This window comes from Sesamum indicum, linkage group LG13 (genome assembly GCF_000512975.1).
Source record: "Sesamum indicum cultivar Zhongzhi No. 13 linkage group LG13, S_indicum_v1.0, whole genome shotgun sequence".
Lineage (NCBI taxonomy): Eukaryota > Viridiplantae > Streptophyta > Magnoliopsida > Lamiales > Pedaliaceae > Sesamum > Sesamum indicum.
In genome coordinates, this window is record NC_026157.1 from 1,849,977 (window position 1) to 1,871,537 (window position 21,561).

General features: G+C 32.8%; 2 protein-coding genes, 1 long non-coding RNA gene and 1 other non-coding gene across 6 annotated transcripts; 3 read left to right on the forward strand and 1 right to left on the reverse strand.

The window, feature by feature from the left end:
- Nucleotides 2,775-4,282, forward strand: LOC105176102 (GATA transcription factor 18-like). Its single transcript, XM_011098804.2, has 2 exons — nucleotides 2,775-3,620; nucleotides 3,736-4,282. The coding sequence occupies exons 1-2, from the start codon at nucleotides 3,231-3,233 to the stop codon at nucleotides 4,057-4,059; spliced, it is 714 nt and encodes a 237-aa protein (XP_011097106.1). The 5' UTR covers nucleotides 2,775-3,230; the 3' UTR covers nucleotides 4,060-4,282.
- LOC105176103 (protein N-lysine methyltransferase METTL21A-like) lies at nucleotides 12,633-13,896 on the reverse strand. Its single transcript, XM_020698585.1, has 2 exons — nucleotides 13,593-13,896; nucleotides 12,633-13,526 (listed from the first exon to the last, which is right to left on the reverse strand). Exons 1-2 carry the CDS (start codon nucleotides 13,789-13,791, stop codon nucleotides 12,958-12,960), a joined length of 768 nt encoding a protein of 255 aa, XP_020554244.1. The 5' UTR covers nucleotides 13,792-13,896; the 3' UTR covers nucleotides 12,633-12,957.
- TRNAQ-CUG lies at nucleotides 15,961-16,032 on the forward strand. Its single transcript has one exon. It is a non-coding gene; the product is annotated as a tRNA-Gln (tRNA).
- Nucleotides 19,495-21,560, forward strand: LOC110013057. Of its 3 annotated transcripts, none has more exons than XR_002288206.1 (2): nucleotides 19,495-19,667; nucleotides 20,806-21,560. It is a non-coding gene; the product is annotated as an uncharacterized LOC110013057 (long non-coding RNA). The 3 variants fall into 3 exon arrangements; XR_002288207.1 differs by having other exon boundaries at nucleotides 21,247-21,560; XR_002288205.1 differs by having other exon boundaries at nucleotides 21,265-21,560.

A 21,561-nucleotide genomic window follows, 5' to 3' on the forward strand; every position in this document is an offset into this window, starting at 1 on the left:
ACTCTATTTTATTTTTTACTTTTCACTTTTATTTTTGAATACTTTATTTATTTTTTTTAATTAATAATCTCTACTTTCATCATAATCAAAACTTATTTCCATTACAAAAATACGTAAATGTATGACAAAAATTTCGGATTTGAGGGAGGTTGGTATGATTGAGACGATGACCAACTGAATTGGTTATTCACGTGATTCCAGGACAGGGTACGGCCACTGCTTCTAACATTAGCCTAGACTGCTTGTTTTCTTCATACTTTTATGTCTATCCCACAAAAATTTAATATGGAACCAAAATTAAATTAATTATGAGTATATTGTACTTATAATATAATTAATATATATAAAAAATACCAAAAATCTACATTTATTTTAATCGGGCCGTACCAACCCGGTTCTGGCGTTTCTTGAATCTACATATGTACGGCTTCATAATAACCACATGATCAATTTTGAATCAATATTTCACGTATGATCATAGCACTATAGAATGTTTATGCTTCCAGTACAACTTTTATTACTCGAAGTATTCTTACGGCTTCTATATTTCCTCTTCGTACGGTCCCATGATTTAAGTATCGAAAAGTTATAGTCGAGATATTTTTAAATTTGAACTCCCAAAAATTAATATTTATTTATAATTAATGTGATTAACTGTAAAATCTAATTTAAATAATTGGTTTTGAACTATTACTTGTGCCCCTTATTGTGTCAGTACATATCCATCATATCAATTTGTAGTTTGGATTAGATGGTCTACAACAACCTACGAAGCTTTAGAAGTTGGTCATTAATTGGACTGTTGAATTTTACCCAACTAGCTGCACTCCCCTACACACGTGTTGAGATTTTATTGCTTGATGGAATCCCATAAGATATTATTGTAATAATACCATTTTATTCCAAAAGAAAAAAAACATCTTATCCAAGTTTTGTAAGTTGATCATTACACTATATATTTTTTTCAAATGTTGCTGAAATTTCAGTACAACGATGTGCTTATTGAGATTTTCAAGAATATTATCTACGATACAATTTTTATTTTTCATATTTTTATGCACTGAATTGTCCGTAGGCATCTTGTATCACAGTTCATGTGTGATTGTCTTATTTTTCTAAACTTTGAAGAAAATATTATTAAATTAAGTTGTATTTTTAAAGTGGGGCGGTATACGATACACATATAAGTAAAACACCAATGCATAAATAAATGTACATTTTTAAAAATTCATTTATTTAAAAATGCACGAATGTGTATTTTGATGTATTTAAAATTTAAAATGTTTTTCAAGTAATACGTATAAAATATTTTGATGACTTAGTGAAAGACAATTTGTAATAATTTTCAGGGTAAATTACATTGACAATTCTTAAGCTTAGATCCAAATACATAAATATCTCCCTCGTCCCGTCCAAAATTATAAATACACCCCCTAAGAGATTGTCAGTCTAATATGTTTTAGGGGTATTTGTTTAACTTTTTTATACCACTAAATAGGGAGTATACTCATAATTACAACTACCATATCTTCTTCCAGGAGTGTACTTGTAATTTGTAAAATGGGTGAATAGTAATTTATCCCCCTGTGATATTGAAAATGAGCACATTACCCCCTATGAAAAAAAATATAGCAATTTATCTCCTTATACAGGGAGGTAAATTTCTTCATTTTAAAAATTATAGGGGTATAAATCTTTATTTATTTTTTCATAAGGGGGTAATTTGCTCATTTGCAATATCACAAGGGGTTGCTTGCATTTTTTTCCTTTATATATATATGTATATATATTTATATATTTAAAGTTAATTTCAAAAAATTACTATGTAATTTACACTAATTTTCTCTAATTAATTGTAGGAGAATTGGTGTTGCAACGGCAAAAATCTCATTTCCACCTTAATAATAATAATAATTAATAAATGTTGCAAATCTAGAGAATTACTTTAATTGAAGACCGGAACAGCAGCAACTCTGATATGGTACGATACAATACAAAAAAACGCATATTCCCAACATGTCCAGACCCTCATTAATATAATCACTAACAAGAATTAATTAATGAAGAAGGTAACCAAATCAAGGTGTTTATTCCCGTGAGTGTGATGGTGGGTTGCCGGTGGCGTGGCGGTGGTGGTGGGTGGCGGTGGCGGTGGTGGTGGGGGCAATTCCATTTTCCTTGGGAGGGTGGCAGGCAGAGATACGGATACAGACACAGACACAAGGTTGATGTATTGGGTTTTGGCCACTGTTGCCTCGTGATCGGAGAAGGCAGATCCATGGAAGACTGTTCCCGCTAGTCACGTGGCCTCTTTTGACTGCCCCATGACCAACTCCATCATTTCTTTTTTTCTTTTTTGTTTTTTGTATTTGCGTGATTAAAAATTAAATATTTTTGGTCGACTAATGAATTTTATTTAATTTATTTCGAATATTAGAATTAAATTAGTTTGAACAAAAGATTATAAGTAATTCTTTATCAATTCCATAGATTTTATTAATAAAATAGAAAATATTAAAACTACTCGAAACTGAATTAAAATGTTATTTTTCAACCGTTTAAATTAACTTCCTATCAATTTTTGTAATAAAATGGTATGTTTTTTAAAAAAATTTCAAATTTATAATTTTCTTTATAATTTATTCTAGTCACAAAACCCACCCCCCTCCACACCCCACCCCACAAATTTGTATCTATATGTGTATGTATAGAGAGATGAGGTCTATATATATATATATGTAGAATGAATGAATGGAAATGTGTATATAGGCAGAGGCCACAGTCCACACACCTCGTGCCTCATTCTTATTCTCCTCTTACACTAAATTACACCCTCTGCGAGGTGTAAGTAACCTCTGCCCTCTCTCTGCATACCCCATTTTTATCTAATTTTACTGTGAGTTTTTTGGTTCCATGACAATCAATTGACGACAAACGTGGACTACTGCTCCACCTGCTGACTCCCATTTTTATTACCTTTATAAAGCTAACACACAGACACAGACACACACACAAACACCCCCCACCCCACCCCCCTCTTCATCTCTGCAGCTTATTATGTTATGTACGTACGACGCTCGTAAAACCAGCTCTCTTTCCTAAGTTGTTGTTGTTGTGCAAACATCTTACTATTATTACACACACTCACTCTTCTCTCCCACTTAATTCTTGTATAAAAACCCTTTTTGTGTTGAGCTGAAAACCCCATTCTTGAATTCATCATCATCGTCATGTACCACACTCAGAGCAATTCATTCTCGATGCTCTTCTCCATGGCTAATGGGCACAGAGGTTTTGATGAGGGGGAGATGTACTCTTTCACCACTTCTCCTTCTGCTTCTGTCGATTGTACTCTTTCCTTAGGCACGCCTTCTACTCGTCTTACCAGTGAGAGCGCCGCCCATCATCAGGAGAAGAAGCGTTCTTCTTGCATGTCTAACTTCGGCTGGAACATACTGCCATCCAAGCACACGCCGCCGCCCTCCGCTTCTTCCAAGGGCCACCGTGGAGGAAACAATGGCAACGCTGGTTCCGGAGGCGACCCGCTTCTGGCTCGTCGGTGTGCTAATTGTGACACTACTTCGACTCCCCTCTGGAGGAATGGACCTAGAGGCCCGAAGGTGATTGACTAATTTGATTGCTGTTTGATTCTTTGGGTTTTTTTTTTTTTGGTTTTGGACTATACGTGCATGGGTAAATGGAGAGACTAATGATGGTGAGGGTTGATTGTTGCAGTCGCTATGCAATGCTTGTGGGATTCGTTTCAAGAAGGAAGAGAGGAGAGCGACGGCGGCAGCAGCCACCAGCAGCGGCGGAGCCGCCCACGGGTCCCATCTCGTCGACTCACAACACATGATGAATGGGGCCACTTGGGCTCAGCCCCACAAAACGCCGTGCTATTCTTCGGCCTATGGGAACGAATTCCGGTTCATAGAAGACGACGTCGCCGATCACCGCCGCGACTCAGAAACCGGCAGCGGCAGCGGCGCAATCCCATTCCTTTCTTGGCGTTTCAACGTGACTGACAGGCCGAGCCTTGTTCATGACTTCACAAGATAAACCCTCCAAGAACTAATCCCCACAAACTCAGACCCAAAAAAACCAAAAAAGGAAATTCAAATATCAGAAAAGTAAAGGCCAAAAATCCCATTTGATGGTGATAGTGGTACTGTGACTGATAGCTATGGCTCATGAGAAATTCTTTTCTTTTCAGCTGTTTTTTTCTCTTTATGGTTTGACGGATCTTACATACATAGATGGAGTGAAAATGAGTTAAATTCTATGTTTGTTGGTTAGATTTTGCTTTTTCTGCCTTTGTTCAGACTGCCTCCACATATATATATAGCTACGAACTCCCTTTTCTGTTGGTCTGTTTCATACACTTTCTTTCAACAATGACAAGTTATAGCCAACTGGTTTAGCTTTACGACCACTTGTTGCTTTCTGTTTGGTCGGATATGTCTTCCTCCTCCTACTCATATCTTCTTCTATATGTCTTGCTAATTTTCTTGTAGGTTTAGTGCTAAGAACTGGGGTGTTTCTTCATGCGCTCGCGGGTGTTGAATAATCAAATGTGCAGCTGAGCTAACATGCTCAAGAAAAATGCATGTTAATGTGCCAGACGAGATATCCGTAATTGGAATTTGGGGTTTTATTGTGGTTTTGGTCACCTAAGTGCTGCTATTTCTACGTTCAGGCTGTGTTCATGGGCACCCTTATCTTTTCTTTCTTGGTTGCAAGTCATGAGCACCTTCGTCAACAGAAAATTCTCATCCAAATCAAGTTTATTCAAATTAAATTAATTATAAAGCAAATATGATATATTTGTTATGTAATTGATTTATTTCTTTGATTCTAAATTCAATTTGAATTAGAATTTCCTTCAGCATTAACCCTCCTCTATTTGCGTCATTAATCCACCGATTTTATCGCCATTAATTGTTAAATAGTCATCTCCTCATAGTCTTATTTAATACATTTTTAAATAAGTAGATAAATTATTTTATTTTAAAAATAAAGAGCATAGGAAGATAATCTACTCATTTATAATATTACAGGACGTAAATTGCATCTAACTCCTTTTTCTTTTTATATTTTTTTGATCTTTACGTATATGAGTTTGGAAGATTTGAATTCGTGCAGTTTTGGACAAAATTTCGATCATGTCGAGGCATGGTGAAAAACATATATATATAGAGAGAGAGAGATAATTATGCTAATATCTATAGGAGAGTAGTCAAAATACCTCTCTGCTAATGATAATTACGTTGAACTACCTTAAACCTGTCAGCCACCCATTCTTATACTGTTTTTCAATTCAGGAATGCTGACACTAAAATGAATATAACTATCAACATATGACCGTTGCTTTTTGTCCTTTCTATAAACTCTATGGTAGGCGACATCGAATGCTCTACCATCATAAACATTAATTTCATCCTCGGCTAGTTCTTGCTTTTTGCGTATTAAAAGATAAATGCAGTTGATGTCACTGCGGTCGGAACACCACTATAATGGTGTTAGAAAGTATTGAAAATTTAGGAAGTTGCTTTATATCGCTATCGAGAAAAATAAAATTTTAGTTCAATAAGTTAAGGAGTGCTGATTTTGGCCTATTTAAATTAAAATTTGTAATTTGATCTTTTAATTTCAAAATTATGATAATTTTAGCCTTTTTTGGCCAAGCGTTATAGATTATGTCAGTACATAAATTAGGACATTCGATGAATTTGATGATTTGGCAATTCAAGTTGTAAATTTAATGTAATTTTGATTCTGTACTTTTAAAGGGTTGATGATTTTCGTCTTTTAACTTTTAATGTAGCAATTTTAATCCTCTATATTTCAAAATATTAATGATTTTGGCCATTAAGCTCAACTAGTGATCATTTCCACCTTTTATGAGAACACCCGGCGAAATTACACATTTTAGTCCCATAATGTAGAGAGTTAAACAGTTTTAATACTTTACTTTTTGGAATTTTTAAAATAGTTCTAAAATTAAAAAAACTCGACAGATTTAATCCTCTACTTTAATGTAATTTTTAAAATAATCCCAAAATTAAAAAAAAAATTAGACACATTTAATCCTCTACGTTAAGGAATTTATGGGACTAAATGTGTTGCTTTTTTTTAATTTTGAGGCCATTTTAAAATTTTCATAAAGCATAGGACGAAATGTATTGAGTTTTTCCAATTATGGGACCATTTCAAAAATCCTGTAAAGGAGAAGCCAAAGGTGTTAAATCCCTTATCCTATAGGACTAAAAGTGTAATTTTTCACCTAAAACCTCAATAATTGATCACATGCTTTTAATCAGATCCAACATGCTTTCAAAATAAAATTAAGTTCCCATAAACTTCATATCGGGATTTGATTACCTTGCCACCAAAATTAAGCCCTCAGTTTTATGAACTTCTTCCCACAACACTACCAGAACAGATGGTTCGCAAGTACTCTCCTTCAACAAGAAATGCAATGGGACATCTAAAATACACCAAGATTTGGGAGAGAATACGAGTAAGGAGAGATTGATCAAGTAAATTTTTGAAACAATGCAGTTCTTAATATTATGATAGAAAAAAGCTTATTAGAAAGAAGTAAAGCGGATACCCCAAGTTCTGTCAAAGATCTAAGAGAGATTTACAAGACAGTACAAATATGGACATAGGTTAATCCAAATACTTAAGATAATAGAACTCTTGAACCAAAATAACGGATGAGATCTCTCATTTTTGGTGTTCTACCCAGATCTCGGATGGTTGTAGATATCTCACCGCATTTGTTGTTGTTTGTTGCTGTATGAGCCAAGTACCAATAAACCATATATTCTGATAGTATGGTTGGAAGAAATCCATAAAACTAAAGGCTTGGAATATCTAATGGCAGTCAAATCAAGGTATGAAGTTATCGAGGCTTAATTTTATTTTATAAGCATGTAGGGTCTGACAAAAGCATATTAATATGGCTACTGAGCTTTTATCATAAAAGTGGAAAATGGTCACAATGGCTGCTATTTTAAAACATAAAAAACTAGAATCACTACATCCAAAATTAGAGAACCAAAATTACCAACCTAAAGTTACTACAACAACTACAAAAAAAAAAGGATTTAGCGCGGATAAAACAACCGTTCCAAACACCATTCCTAATTAGAATGGATTTTGGAACTCTTTGGAAATGAAATCAGGTTGCTAACATCACAGTTCTCGTATATTCCATCCGTTGTCTTTGGATCAGTCAAACTGTTACCTAAACCATTTCAGTTTTTGTGTTACAAGTTGGATTCCTACTACCATGCCAAAATTGAAACGATAAAACATTGTAATATATTTCGGAACGGTGTTGTATTCATTGGAATGACATGCTAATTGTAGATAAGTACCGTTCCGAAACATACTCCAGAGTTTGTTGAAATATTGGACAAATGAAAAAATTATTTTAAAATGAGGTACAATTTGGAATGGTTTAAGTACTTAGAAAACCTTTCATTACAATACGTGTTCCTAAATATGGTATTTTTGAAAAATAATGTGTGTGCCAAGGACAGTTCCAAAGCGAGTTACAATTTTGGAACGACATTAGTAGATAAAAAATATCGTATTACAATATCCATTCCAACTGTGTTACAACGACTAAATTTAACGTTCCACACGTATTCCCATACCTGTTCCTAAATATGGTGCAACAACTATATTCTAACAGCTATTTTTTGGAGTTTCACACACAGTTTGTCTCAAATTTTACTATTCCAGTATCCGTTCCACTCCTACTAGAAAAAGGAGAGAATTTCAAACATTGAAACGATTTTTTTTTTAATTTGACCATTACTTTTTTTTTTGTGAAAAAGTAATTAATAATGACAAACAACAAGTTAAATAATAAGCAAAAAGATAGTATCTTTTTAACACATAGGGATAAAATAGTGTTTCATCAATTAAGTTTATTTTAGAAGTGATTTTTCTCCAAGCATTATTCGATTTAGCTTTTATCTGCTTTCAGTTGTTTTACAAACATTATTTACTTTTGATTCTGTTACAACTTTCAATTTTTTCTAAAAAATTATTTCTTGAAAAGCAAAAGTTTTTGCAACACTCCCTTAGTGGAGTTCCCTTGATTTTAATGGGAAGGACAAGGGAGCCTGTTTGGGATGAAGTTCCTGGATTCTTCGAGGTAGTTGAGGGGATATGTACATATTGCTGGGTTTCTTAGGCTGGAGGTTACCTTATGGATAAGGATGTTTTCAATCATTCTTCTAGGACTGTCATGTGTCCCTTCTTGGACAGCTAGTGGTTATCTGGTTTGTGGGACCCTACAAATGTGGCATGAGTGATCCTACATGGATGCCACAGGCCACAAATGAATGACTCGTTGTATGGGCCTAACTGTACCTAGCTCTCTATTTCTAGCAAGTATCTTCCACGTATGCAATTTTCGGCTTAAATTCAAAATGGTGCCAGAAAATTTAATGCAAAACCCTAAATTGGACTTAATTTTATTATTTTTCAAACTTACAAGACTAATTAAATAAATGACATACTTATCGAACTAAAAGTGATATAATGTAAAATCAACGGATGAAAAAAATAATTTTCTCCCATGATTTTCTTTTGGATCACTTGGACCCTCTTGAGTTGATTTACTTTCAAGGGTTTCTCTTGTCTGACTCTTTGAGGACACCCTGGGCTTTTACTCAGCGTAGGCACACTAGGCTCTTGCTGGGATTGGGCTTTCTGCTGGCACTGTGGGCCCTTGCTCGGACTAAATTTCGTAGGGGGCCTTGGGCCTTTTAATGTTCTTTGAGCCTTCTATTCCTTTGGCACTCGACATATCTTTTTTTCTTTTATGCTACTTGCTCTCTTTGGGCCAAGCCATTATGAGTATCAAATATATATAATAATTTATTCTAACTTAATAATATTTTTAATATTATCACAATTATAATTTTTTTTCTCTCACCCACTATTATATTGTTTCTCTCTCGTCTAACTTTTCCATGTTTCTTTTTATTTCAAAATTTTATACTTTTATTAACCCATAATTATAATATACTTTTTTTCTCTTGCGTCATGTTTCTTTCATCTAACAAATTCGTTCATATTCTCTGGCCTTAATTTTTTTTTCTCAATTTTTCCCTCTTCATCAAATAATATTATAATTATTTTATATGCTCGTGAGAACCGCGGGTAACGACTGCTTAGTTTAATACATATCAACATAAACTATAAATGAGTTCAAATTCATTTCTTTTCAAATGGAGTATAATTTGAGTTAAATCTTCAAACTGACAATCTTAAAATATTTGTAATCTTGTTGCGCTTGATTTTATTACATCTTTAATCATAATCATACTATATTTTCCTTTTTATCAATTTTTTTCATAAATCATTTCAATTATTAACAAAAAGAAAAAAAAAACTTAGTCAAATCAAATTCGTCCGAATCAAAACCATTATAAAGTTAATACAATCCATTCAATCACATTGTAATGTATCCCAACAAACTGAGATAATTACAATTTTGATTCTCAAACATAACCCTTCATGTACTTTTGTTGTTCAAATAATTTGATATTACAGTTTTGGTCCTCAAACTGTTACTTTTTTAGTATTTTTTGTTATTTTCATTAACCGATCATTAAAGTTGACAAAACTGCTATTTGGAGGGGGGAAAACAGTTACACCATATGAAAAAAAGTCAATAGTTACAAAAATATTTAATGCTAGAGTCAGAGTTGAGCACTAATATAATTATGTTTTTTTCGCTATAATTAATTACTATAGCTAAAAAAAAAATCGTGTTAAATATGAACTAACCACTGCTTAGCAACGATCATTAACCGTTGTTCCTGCAGATGTGACCAAAATATTAGCCATGACTAAAACCATGACCAATATTTTGGTTATAACTATAAATAATTGCGAATATTGACTAATTGTAGTAAAAATTCAAGTTTTTGCTCTGGTTTCGTTTAACCATGGTTAATAATATTGATTTACTATGACTTTTAAGCCGTGGTCATTTATAATGTGGCTAAAACTCAACTTTTTTATAGTGGAGCTAACTAGCAAGTAAATTTTGATTACTGATTTACACTATTTAATATATATTTTTAAATAATTCGTTGCTGAATTTATTAGCAAGTAAATTTTATGTATTAAATAATATAAATTAGCAACAAGAATTTTACTTGCTATTAACTTGACAATAAAGAAAGTAACAATTTGATAACTAAAACTGCAATCTCAAATTATTTACGGGGCAAATTGTAACACCCTTTGGTTATTATATTAATATTACAATCATCTCTAATAAATTAATTTATTATTTCTCATAATATTTATTTTTCTTTCCATATTTCTTGTTTAAAGATTATTTAAAGAGTTTATTTAAATTAATTTGGGATAAGAAAAAATCATATAAACCTAATTACTTAACTTTTAAGAGATAGAAATTCATAAATTTGCTATAATTCAAACATATCAAAATTTATAGGGACTAAATTAAAATTTCATAAAAATTCTAGAGTTAAATTATATATGACTAGAAATTAACAGACTAATTTGCAAATTTTATAAAACTATAAAAAAAATAAAATAAAAACAAGGGGATAGGTTCAACTGCCATTAATCCCCTTAATTTGACAAGGGGTGACAGCCACTCCTCATTTTGTCACTGGGCCAAAATTTGTAATTATTCCAAAAAATATAATTCAACACATTCATCTTGAAATTAAAACCCAAAACACTCTGTTTTGAAACTATATTTGGTTTCATTTTTAATTTATTTTGATGTATTTTGGTGAAGATAGAGAGAGAAAAATAAAGATAAATATGTATGTGTTAGAGATAGTGTGTCTGTTTGGATTTATTTTTGGAGACAATATAAAATAAATATGGTATGTTTGATATTGTTTAGTAGGAGACAAAACTACTATTCATTGTCAATTTATGTCTCTTTTATATATATTTATATATGTATGAGTATGTATATAATTTTTTTAGTTATGGGGCCTATAATTAGTGTAGACTTATTTTGACAAAAAACAAATTGAGTACTGTTTCAAAACATCTCAAAATACCACAAAAACTTTCAAAATAAATCAAGACAAACATTATCCATATTTTGACCCATATCTCTTTTGCACTAAGCAAAGCCCAATATTTCCCGTGAATGATTTTTTATATTTATTGCTAAATTTTGTTAAATCCTTTCGTTATATATCTTAAACTAAAATTAATAATATTTAATTCATTTTCTTTTATTTGTATGGGAGTTGTTATCATTCATTTATATGCATATAGATATATGTATATATACAAATATGTATATTAACTTTAACGGACTATATTATTTATTCCAAAACCTTTGCAATTGTTTAATTTTGTATTAGGTTTTATTACTTAGTTAATCGATTATAATTAATATTAGCCAATAGCTAAGCTGCTGAATTGATTAAATTGACAAAATATTTCCATTGATAAAATGATTTAATTGACTTATTCAAATATTTATGTACATTAATGATGATTGGAATAATAAAAACTAATACTAGATTTTAAGGGTTAATCTTGTAATCCTTTAAAAGTCGAGAAAATTATTAGCAATTATTTAGCTAGAAGAATATAAATAATTGAGTTTTATGATAATATTTAATTGACAACTTAAGTTTAGTTGTTTTATCCTAATTTAAAATTTAATTATTTAAATATTTAATAGTATTTGGATAGGTGATTTTTGCATATCGAAGCAATTATGATCATCAGAGCTGTTGTAAGTGTCACTAAACAATTATACTAGTATTTGAGAAAATTGGAGGAGTATAATTAAGTTATTATAATTATAATTTTACTTGTTTTGAACGTGATCATACCCTTAATTATCTCCATCATTATTTCTGAAAAAGTGAAACGAGATTCTATAGAAAGATTGATTTTGCTTTACATGATTCAATTACGTTTGGATAGCTTTTGTTAGTTTTTACGGTGTTCTATACTGTTTGCAAGTACTAAAGTTTATTTTTAAGTAACGTGTATCACGATAGGTTATTTGTTCTACTACATGATGAGATTATTTATCTTCTATATAATACAGTATCGAGCCCTTGGCTAAACGATTCGTGGGAATAGTATAAAGGTGCTAATAGAGGCTTGATTGTCTAGTTCCAGTATGGGTGTTCTACCAAGACAGGTTGGACGTTGTCTATTGCTATGATTGGCCCAACTATGTACCTAGGTATGGCATTTCTAAGCGATTATAGGATCGGCCCCTGTTAAAATGATAAGCTAGCAGAAGGTCTTTTGAAAGATAAAAGGATGGTATTTATTTGATCTGATTCTTCACAGGTTTCTTGTACCTCTTCGTCTATCAACCAGGTGGATGCGAAAAACGAGGGTAATTATCTTATGCTGTCAGTGGGACCCACCTAATTTTGCTTCGAGTCACACTAGTGGTGAGCGCATGACTCCCAAAAAAAGTTTTGTAAAAACACTTGTTTTGCATATACGTATATATAATTAACCAACTTTTGTATTTATTTTTGCTGTGTAATTATTATGAAAACTTTTCAAAAAATCTGAGTCTTGAATTTAGATTCCACTCTAAATTTAGATGGGCTCAAAAGCGTTTTGGGATGAATCTAATTAAACCGCACATGTCGTTGCCACCAAGTTAGGAAGATGTGTGTTGTCCAAGCCTTGGAGTGTGACAAAAAGCACATATATAATTAGGCTTGGGAACCAAAATCATAATTACCCTGAACAAACTTGATCATTCTAATTCTCTAATTTCTTGATCATTCTAATGAGAATTTCCCTCAATTTTAAAAGACACTAACTATTAGTTCCCATTATAGCCAAGAATAGTGATTGACCAGAACATGAACCATCACTTTTGCATCACAAAATCTTGCAACAGATCTTTGATGTATACACCCAATCCACTTTGTTAAGCTCAACTCAGAGTTCAATAGGACTACCCCTCTTCACAAATTTGTAGACAGCGACTCCAACTCTAGACCCATCAATGGGGCTATCCCTATGTATAATCTCAACATCAAACAACCTCTTAGCCTTCTTGAAAAATGCCGATTCCTTCTTCCATCTCTTCAAATGGGCCATCAAGAACACCGATTTCTTCTCACTTCCCAACAGGAAAAACTTCAGCGTTTCCAGCAGCGGCTCGTAGAGATGATCGTGGTACACCACGTCAGACCCCAGTATCACATCATACTCATCTCTCCCAACAGCTTCCATCTGCTGTATGTCTCCCCACGGCAGCGCCGCCACCTCGACTGCCCCCCAGTGGAGCTCCAAGATTCCGGCGTTCGAGTCCACGTTGAACTGCAGGTTGGGCAGCACGTGGGGCAAGTCCGTGAGCGTGACTCTGGCACCAAGTAACGCAGCAGCCGCGATCCCAACAAGCCCGGTGCCGGAGCCTAGCTCGAGAAGGCGGAGGCGGCGCTCGTTGGGGAGCAAGGCAGAGAGAGCGGTGGTTTGGCCGCGGCGGGGGGTGTCGGGGGGCGGGCCTAGCTCGAGAAGGCGGAGGCGGCGCTCGTTGGGGAGCAAGGCAGAGAGAGCGGTGGTTTGGCCGCGTCGGTGGTTGTCGAGGAGGGTGACGAGAGCGGAGGCGGCCGGCCAGAGCTGGAAGGAGAGGCCTTGAGAGGGGAGCAGGCGGATTGCTATTGTGGAATTGATGGAGTGAAGGTGATAGCTTTGTTCTTGCTGTTCATCTACATGGTTTTCTTGGTGTTCATCAACGGTTTCCTCCAATGGCGGCGTTGGTTGAAGCATTGTGGAAATGGGTTGACGGGCGGCGGATCAGGGTTTGGGCATTTTGATGTTTCTTGGATTTAGGAAACCCTGGTGAAGGAAAAATAATAATTATGGATATTAACACTTGCAACTTGCTATTAATATATATTTTTCGCTGAAGATTTTGATTGGTTGGCTATGGACAAAATGGTCCCAGATCCGGGAAAACCCGACCCGCTTCACCTGGTTTGGACTTTGTGGAGGTTCGTTGACGAAGACTAGTATATATAAACACTCTCATTATATCATAATATATAATTACCTAAGTTTTTGAATTATTTATTAAGAAAAAGACCATAATTAATCCTCTCAACTTCCTTTAATATATATATATATGCATGTAACATATGCAGGCCCTACCCATGGAGTACCTCTTGGGTCTTGTCCATGATATATCAAAATAATTGGATCTGATTTGCCTCTTACACATTATAATTTGTGTTACTTTTTTTTATAATTAATAAATTTTAAAAAATAAAATTTCTCAAATTTTAAGTTTACATTAACATAAAACAACAAATTTTCTTAAAATGAATGAAGCAATATACATATTTCGTTTTTGTAATGATATCACCGAAACATATTATTAAATTAATTTATTTAAGATATGTCACGAACTTTGATCGATAAAGTTAAAAACTATTCAAACTTTTTGCTGTGCAAATTGAACATTGTTCACTTATAGATAATAATCTTGGCTTTGTTGAAAAAAAATAGACCATTATTAATCGATTAAAAGCAATTAGAATAGATTCAACAGGAATGAAAACTGAAGAATGGGCTCAAAAAGAATGAAAAACATATTTTAATTTGGGATTATATTTTTATTTATTTATTTAAACTTGCATTCAACTTTCTTTTAAATATATTTTTGCAAATCAAATTCAAATTCTTTTACATATTGTATATATATCAGTTGAGCTATAACTACTTTATACTTTCTATATGATGCGCGCGATTTTAGTATGGGTCCAAAGTTCTTGGATCTCGATATTGGATTTGGGCTAATTGAATGAAAGCTTTTGAAAAAGAGAACCCGCAAAACAAAATATTAGCACTTTGATGCTTAAATTAGTTCCAGATTTAAGAGTAGATGAATGTAAAAATAAATTACGACGAGAAATTATGATAAAAGTGAGAATTTCATATGTAAGAGTACGAAATTAGAGTGGTAAAGTAGCAGCAAGAGGAGTTCCCGAGTGTGGAAAAAGAGATGCTTGCCGAGGGGTACCTTCCCTATTTCTAGAGGAGGAGTTCCTTTGTAACACGATCTTGCTGAAGAGAATACATGTGGCCAGCAAGAAAGGTGGGATTTGCGGATAAGGCTCCTCCTTATCCGTTCCTCAAGCAACGAATCTCCAGATGAAGAGGGACTCTTTCTTCGTGCAGACTTCTATCAGGTGAGGAGTCATTTTAAGCTAAAAAGTACAACTTTTTGAGGACACCTTCCTTCCTACAAGCTAGCTTTGGGGGTCTCTGGACTGGGCTTCCTCTTTGAGCCATATTTGACAAAGTAGGCTCCCTTCCTTGACTGGACTGAGGTGCGGAGGGCGCCCTTTTGGGCATAGCCTAGTAGGTCTCCCCTTTAGGCCGAACCAAATTGTAGGAGGTCCCCTTCTTAGCCAAGCATGGTGACTTGGGTGGACTGCCTCTCCCTTGGGTTGGTGGGCCTATATTTTGGTCTAGCAATTCTTCTTGGGTCAATCTATTTTGGGCCGTACCTTCATTAAGTCCCCCCACTCTAAGGAGGAATGATGTGTCCTAAATCCTTAGAGTAAGAAATTTCACTTCATCGAGAGGGAGGACTCGTTTTCAGTCGTGAGGGAGGAGGGTATCCCCTTGTTCCTTGAAGGGAAGGCTCTAGTATTTGAGAAGGGAGGACCTTCCCTTCCTGTCTGGTGTTTGTCCATCTGCTCAGCTACTGCAACTTCGCCTTATTGGGAAATGAAGCAGCAGCTTTTGACAGGTTGATCTAACGGCTGCAATGATAGCGAGAAAGGCGCATCCTTGATGTAACTGCAATATGCACATACGCTGGCCTCTTCTCCATGCGCTTGGTAACTGTTCCTTAGTAGGGGCGGTTACCAAAGATATGGGCTTCTTCAGCAAAGTACGAGTAGTTAGTTAGCGTATGTCATGAATGTCAAAGGTCCCATGGTCTAGTGGTCAGGACATTGGACTCTGAATCCAGTAACCCGAGTTCAAATCTCGGTGGGACCTTTTGTTCTACACTTTTTCTGTGTTATAAATTTGATTTTTATGTCACATTTCAAGAAATAGGTTGAGTTTGAGCAATTTATATCATTATGTTCAGCCAACTCATGGAGCTGCTCAGCTTAACTCTCTTCCCAAGCAAAGATGCAGAATAATTAAGTCAATCAATCATCAATTTTCATTAAACAAAATGATAAATAATTTTAACAACTAAATTGATAATTACTATTAATAATTATCAACATCCGATTTATATTTATTAGTTAGCATTAAAATCACCAAACATTTAATATTGACTAGACAAGTAGATTCTACTTAATAGGGGTCTAATAAGAGGAGCCTCGACATAAATACTTTTAATAGGATTTGAAAATGTCCAAATAAGATAAGAATACGTGCACTTTTGCACATATTTCTATCACTTCAAATTTGAACGGATTTGGTAATCATGAACCACCAATATCGATTACCAATTGAAAAGCTAAGATTACGACACCTGAATCCGATGAGTATGAACCTTTGCTACAAACCTCATGAACCGTTTTTAAGTTCGGGGTACATAATTTTATTTGAGATATATTTTTTATTTTATACTTGACTAACTTAAGTATTGATCTCTATTAATTTAATTAGCAAATTCAAAATTAATTAATTCTATTAACTGGTTAACTGCAAGTCAAAACAAATGAATTTAATTAAGGGTTAAATATAATTATCATCCATGAAGTGTCTACTCTACATCAATTACTGCGTTAAAGTATTAAAACCTTACAAAAATTCATAGCCTTTACTTTTTAAGTTTGAAAAGAACATTTTACCCTTAAAAACTTGCTTTGTGAAAAAATAAAAATAAAAAGATTTTTTAGAATACCAAAATCACTATTTGTTTAATTCTAATTTCACTTATTCATCGATTTCTTTTTATTTTATAATTCTAAAGTACTTATGACTTGTTTTATTTTAGTTTTACTCGTTTCTCAAACTAAGTTAAAAATAAATTTATACATGCATAAAATTACCATATTTATATAATATATAAATATACATATTAATTCTATATTTTTTTTAGTTCATCAACTTTTAATTTTATTAATTGTATATTTATTTAGGTAAATATATAAATACATATGCATGTATAGATTTATTTTTGCTTTGATAATTACAAGAAAGTGAAATTAAACTACAATGAGCTCCAAGTATTTTAGAATTGCAAAAATAAAAAGATCTTTTCGACAAAGGGTAGTTTTGGTATTTTAGAAATTCTTTTTAATTTTTTTTTATTTACAATTTCGCTTGTTCATCAAGCTCTTTTTATTTTTGCAATTCTAAAATACTTGGAATATATTTTATTTTAGTTTTAGTAGCTTGTAAAATAAAATTAAAAATAAATTTATACATGCATATATGGTTATATATTTACATAAGTAAATATCCAATTAATAAAATCAAAAGAATGATGAACTAAAAAAAGTTTATAGAATTAGTATACATTTATACATATGATAATTATATAAATGAGGTAATTTTGTGCATGTATAAATTTATTTTTAACTTGATTTGATAAATAAGTAAAATTAAAATAAAATGACCAAAATTACTTTAGGATTACAAAATACAAAGAGCTCGATGAACAAGTGAAATGAAAATTAGACTGATTTTGAAAAAGATTATTTTGCCCTGAACTTCAGAATTGCAACTTTACCCAAGAGATCCGCATCGTTTTGACGGGTTAGGGTCGCTGCTCGGGTTGCAATTGGACAACTGGACCCCCTTATACACTATAAGTACTTCTTAGTCAATGCATTTATGGTAAGACATTAATTACGTTCAATACTCTATTTTAGATCACTTTGGTTTGCTGGCTCGTTAGCAACCTTGATACCAAATACTGACTTAAGTATCGTAGGGTCATAGTTGGGGGCCATCCCAACAAACTTAACAATCTGTTTCTCTTTTCTCAGGACCCTTACATTAGTTTGGAGAGGTAGTGATCTCGAACAGTCTAGAAGATCATTTCATCTAACTAGGGAGGTCTCATGGATTTCGACTGGATCATTAAACCTCAAGGGAGCTTGTTGTAATTTCAGTTATTTAAAACATAATTATTTACAACCTAAATCAAAAGATTTATTGTATTACGGAAAAATAATATTTTCTTTGTCCCAAAATGTTTTGCTATAATACGAAGTCATACTTTTTAATATCTTAGTGTGCTCTCTAGGGGTTTAAGTTGAGTCGAGCCGGCTCCCAACATCACACCTTTTTTTTTTTTTATAAATATTATTAAGTACATATTTAATATTATCTCAATTTTATATTCAATATCCACCATGTATTAGAATCACTAGTCAATATATCACTTAATTTTAATTTTATATAATAATAAAATATGATATTTTTATTTATATTATTTAAAAACAAGCTTAAGCAACAATTTAATAAGTTTTGGTTCATTTTTGTAGATAAATATTTAAGATTCACTATAAATTAGAATTGTTTGTTAAACATCATATTTTAGTTTTAGAAGATATTAAATATGGTATTTTAAATTATATTATTTAAAAATCAAGCTTAATTAATGATTTATTATATTTTTATAATTTTATATAAATAAATATTTAATATAATGCATATGAATTTTATCGTTATAATTTCAATATCCACTAAAATAAAATGCATTCATTTCTAAATCACCATATATTTGAATTGTTAATAAATACTTATATTTTAATTTTAAATGATATTAAAATCTAGTATTTTGATTTATATTATCTAAAAACAAGCTTAATCAACAATTTGTACGTTTTAATAAATTTTTTGTAAATAAATATTTTATATAATGCATATGAATTTTATCATTACAATTTCCATCCATCACAACAAAAAGCATTTATTCACTATATATGAGAATTATTAGTCCATATTTCATATTTTTGTTTTAGATGATAATAAGTTATGATATTTTATTTTATATTATCTAAAACAAGTTTAATCAATAATTTAGTACATCTTAATAGTTTTTTGTAAATAAATATTTAATATAATGCATATGTATTTTATCGTTATAATTTCAATATCCACTAAAATAAAATGTTGTATTTAATATTTACCATAACTTAGAATTGTTAGTCAATATCTCATATTTTAGTTTCATATGATATTAAGATATGGTATTTCTGTTTGTATTATCCAAAAACAAGTTCAATCAATAATTTAGTACGTTTTGATATTTTTTTTGTAAATAGATATTTAATATAATATATATGTACATATTATTATATTTAATATCCACTACAATAAAATATATTTTTATTAGTTATATTAACCCTATATTTATTTAATATATATAAATAAATATATTAATTATCTCTATATTTATTAAATAAATAATCAATTAAATAATTCATTAAAATTAAAATTAGAAATAAAAAAGAAAAGCTAAAAGAGTAGTAAACATGTAACGTGAGAAATTGAGAATTGCTTATTCACTATGGAGTAGTGAGAACTCTTTTTCTCTCTCACTCTCTCTGTCGCGCGAAGTGAAGAAAAAATTGCAGAACTCCATAACTCTAGCTTCACGTCCACGAATCGATCGGCACACAGCACACAGCACACCTTCCCTCCGAATCCACCATTAACAGGTGATTTTTGTTTTTGGTAAATTTCTTTTACAGTTTGTAGATGAAATTTTCTGAGTGAGTAACTATGCTTTCAAGGTGTTTGAGGAAATGTCTGATTGAATTTTTATTGACTTTGTTTGGTTGTGCTTGGACTTTGCTGGATTTTTGTTGTCGCTCTTGTGACTATCTATATTTTTTACACAATCCTTTGGTTTAGTGATGATTTTTTGTTCTTTCCTCTCTGATTATAGAAACCAATGGATCCTTTAAAGCCTCTTCCGCTCGTTCGTGAGCTCGAGCCCGAGCTCCAGCTCAGATTTTCGGCCGAGCTGGGCTCGTTTTCACCCCTGTCACTGCTCTCATTATGCCGTTGACAACAACAAAATATCTAACTGGATAAATAGAAACATTTTACCAATGAAACAGTACCCTTGTCAATTCAGGGTTGCTGCATATTGTAGACAACATCTTCTCTATATGTACCATGTTAATGGGAAAAGACTCCTCTCCATTACCAAAGTGCAGTGGAGAAGTTCCACTATACCGTATTTAGTGACATTTATAACTTACAAGATAAATGGTCCAAACTTTTTAAATCTTTTATGGGTCCAAATTTATAAAATTTTTAAATTTCTTAATTAGTTGTTTTGGCACTTAAATAAGCTGGAAGGGTGTAAATGGATCCTGTTAGGATCTTCTTATAGAAGGCGCAGACTCTGGTGGCTTTAGCAGGCTTGCGCAGCTGTTCTTGCATCAGAAGTCTGTGCTACAAGCCCATGTTTCCTTTAAGATCTACATGGAAAGCTTGGGCTAGTTCGGCATGAATGGGTAGAGTTCCAGTGAAACTGGCCTTTGTTTTCCTCACTAAATTCTTCATTGCTAATCTTCAATTCTTGATTACTGTGCTATCTATTTCTGATTCTGTTGGTGGTTGCTGAAACAACTTAAAAGAATTAATTACTTTGTGGTTTTAGGTGCATAAACACTTAAAGAAAATTTAAATCATCTGAATGATTGATTATTCAAAATGACAAATTTCACTACATTAGGTTTGTAGAGGGATTCTCCTGTTCCTCATGGTATGGGAGAGGAGGCCACTCATCTAATTGACATTTCCATCTTATGGATTCCTTGATTTTTTTCCTTTGGTATCTTTCAGTTCAAGGTGAAGGGAAGTGTTTGAGGAGAAGGGGCATAAAAGATGATAGCTTACTTGCCTTGTTTGTCAGAGGCTAGAAAAAAGATTAGGTGAAGCCTAGGAACCAAATTCTAGATTTAAGTTCCAGGCGTACCTTAGCGAGATTTTATGGACCATGGACATGTGTTTACTTTTTGTCTACATTAACAATAATTCATCACATTATATGTGTACCATGCGTGTACCCAAAAAAAGGTAAAGACTATTAAATGTCGACATTTCCGTTAAATTATATATGCACCAGCTTATTATTAAGAGGTCTTTCATTCAAAGCAAGTGAATCTTGTAAAACCCAGTTCTCATAATTCTCAACACCTCTTGCCCTTACAGCAATTACAATTTTGTTGAATTATATTTCTGTAACATACGTCTAATTATTCATTCATGCTCTTGATGCGGTAGCATACTCGCTGATGTCAGGTCATTGATATTCTCCGTGTAATGGAAGCCAAGTTCTTTCGCTTTCTTAAGATTGTTGGAGTTGGTTTCAAAGCAAGAGCAGAAGCAGAAGGCCGTCTCTTGTACCTGAAACTTGGTTACAGCCATGAGGTTGAACTGACTGTGCCTCCAGCAGTTCGTGTATTTTGCTTCAAGAACAACATTGTATGCTGCACTGGGATTGACAAGGGCAGGGTGCATCAATTTGCTGCCGCTGTTCGGAGTTGTAAACCTCCCGAAGTTTACAAAGGCAAAGGCATAATGTACATTGATGAAGTT

Excerpts from the sequence above, each read along its gene's own strand:
- LOC105176103 (XM_020698585.1), bottom strand. The coding sequence starts at position 13,791 with ATGCTTCAACCAACGCCGCCATTGGAGGAAACCGTTGATGAACACCAA. Across the intron at positions 13,527-13,592 it reads CCTCCTCGACAACCACCGAC|GCCCGCCCCCCGACACCCCC; the intron begins GCGGCCAAACCA and ends TTCTCGAGCTAG.
- LOC105176102 (XM_011098804.2), top strand. The coding sequence starts at position 3,231 with ATGTACCACACTCAGAGCAATTCATTCTCGATGCTCTTCTCCATGGCT. Across the intron at positions 3,621-3,735 it reads ATGGACCTAGAGGCCCGAAG|TCGCTATGCAATGCTTGTGG; the intron begins GTGATTGACTAA and ends TGATTGTTGCAG.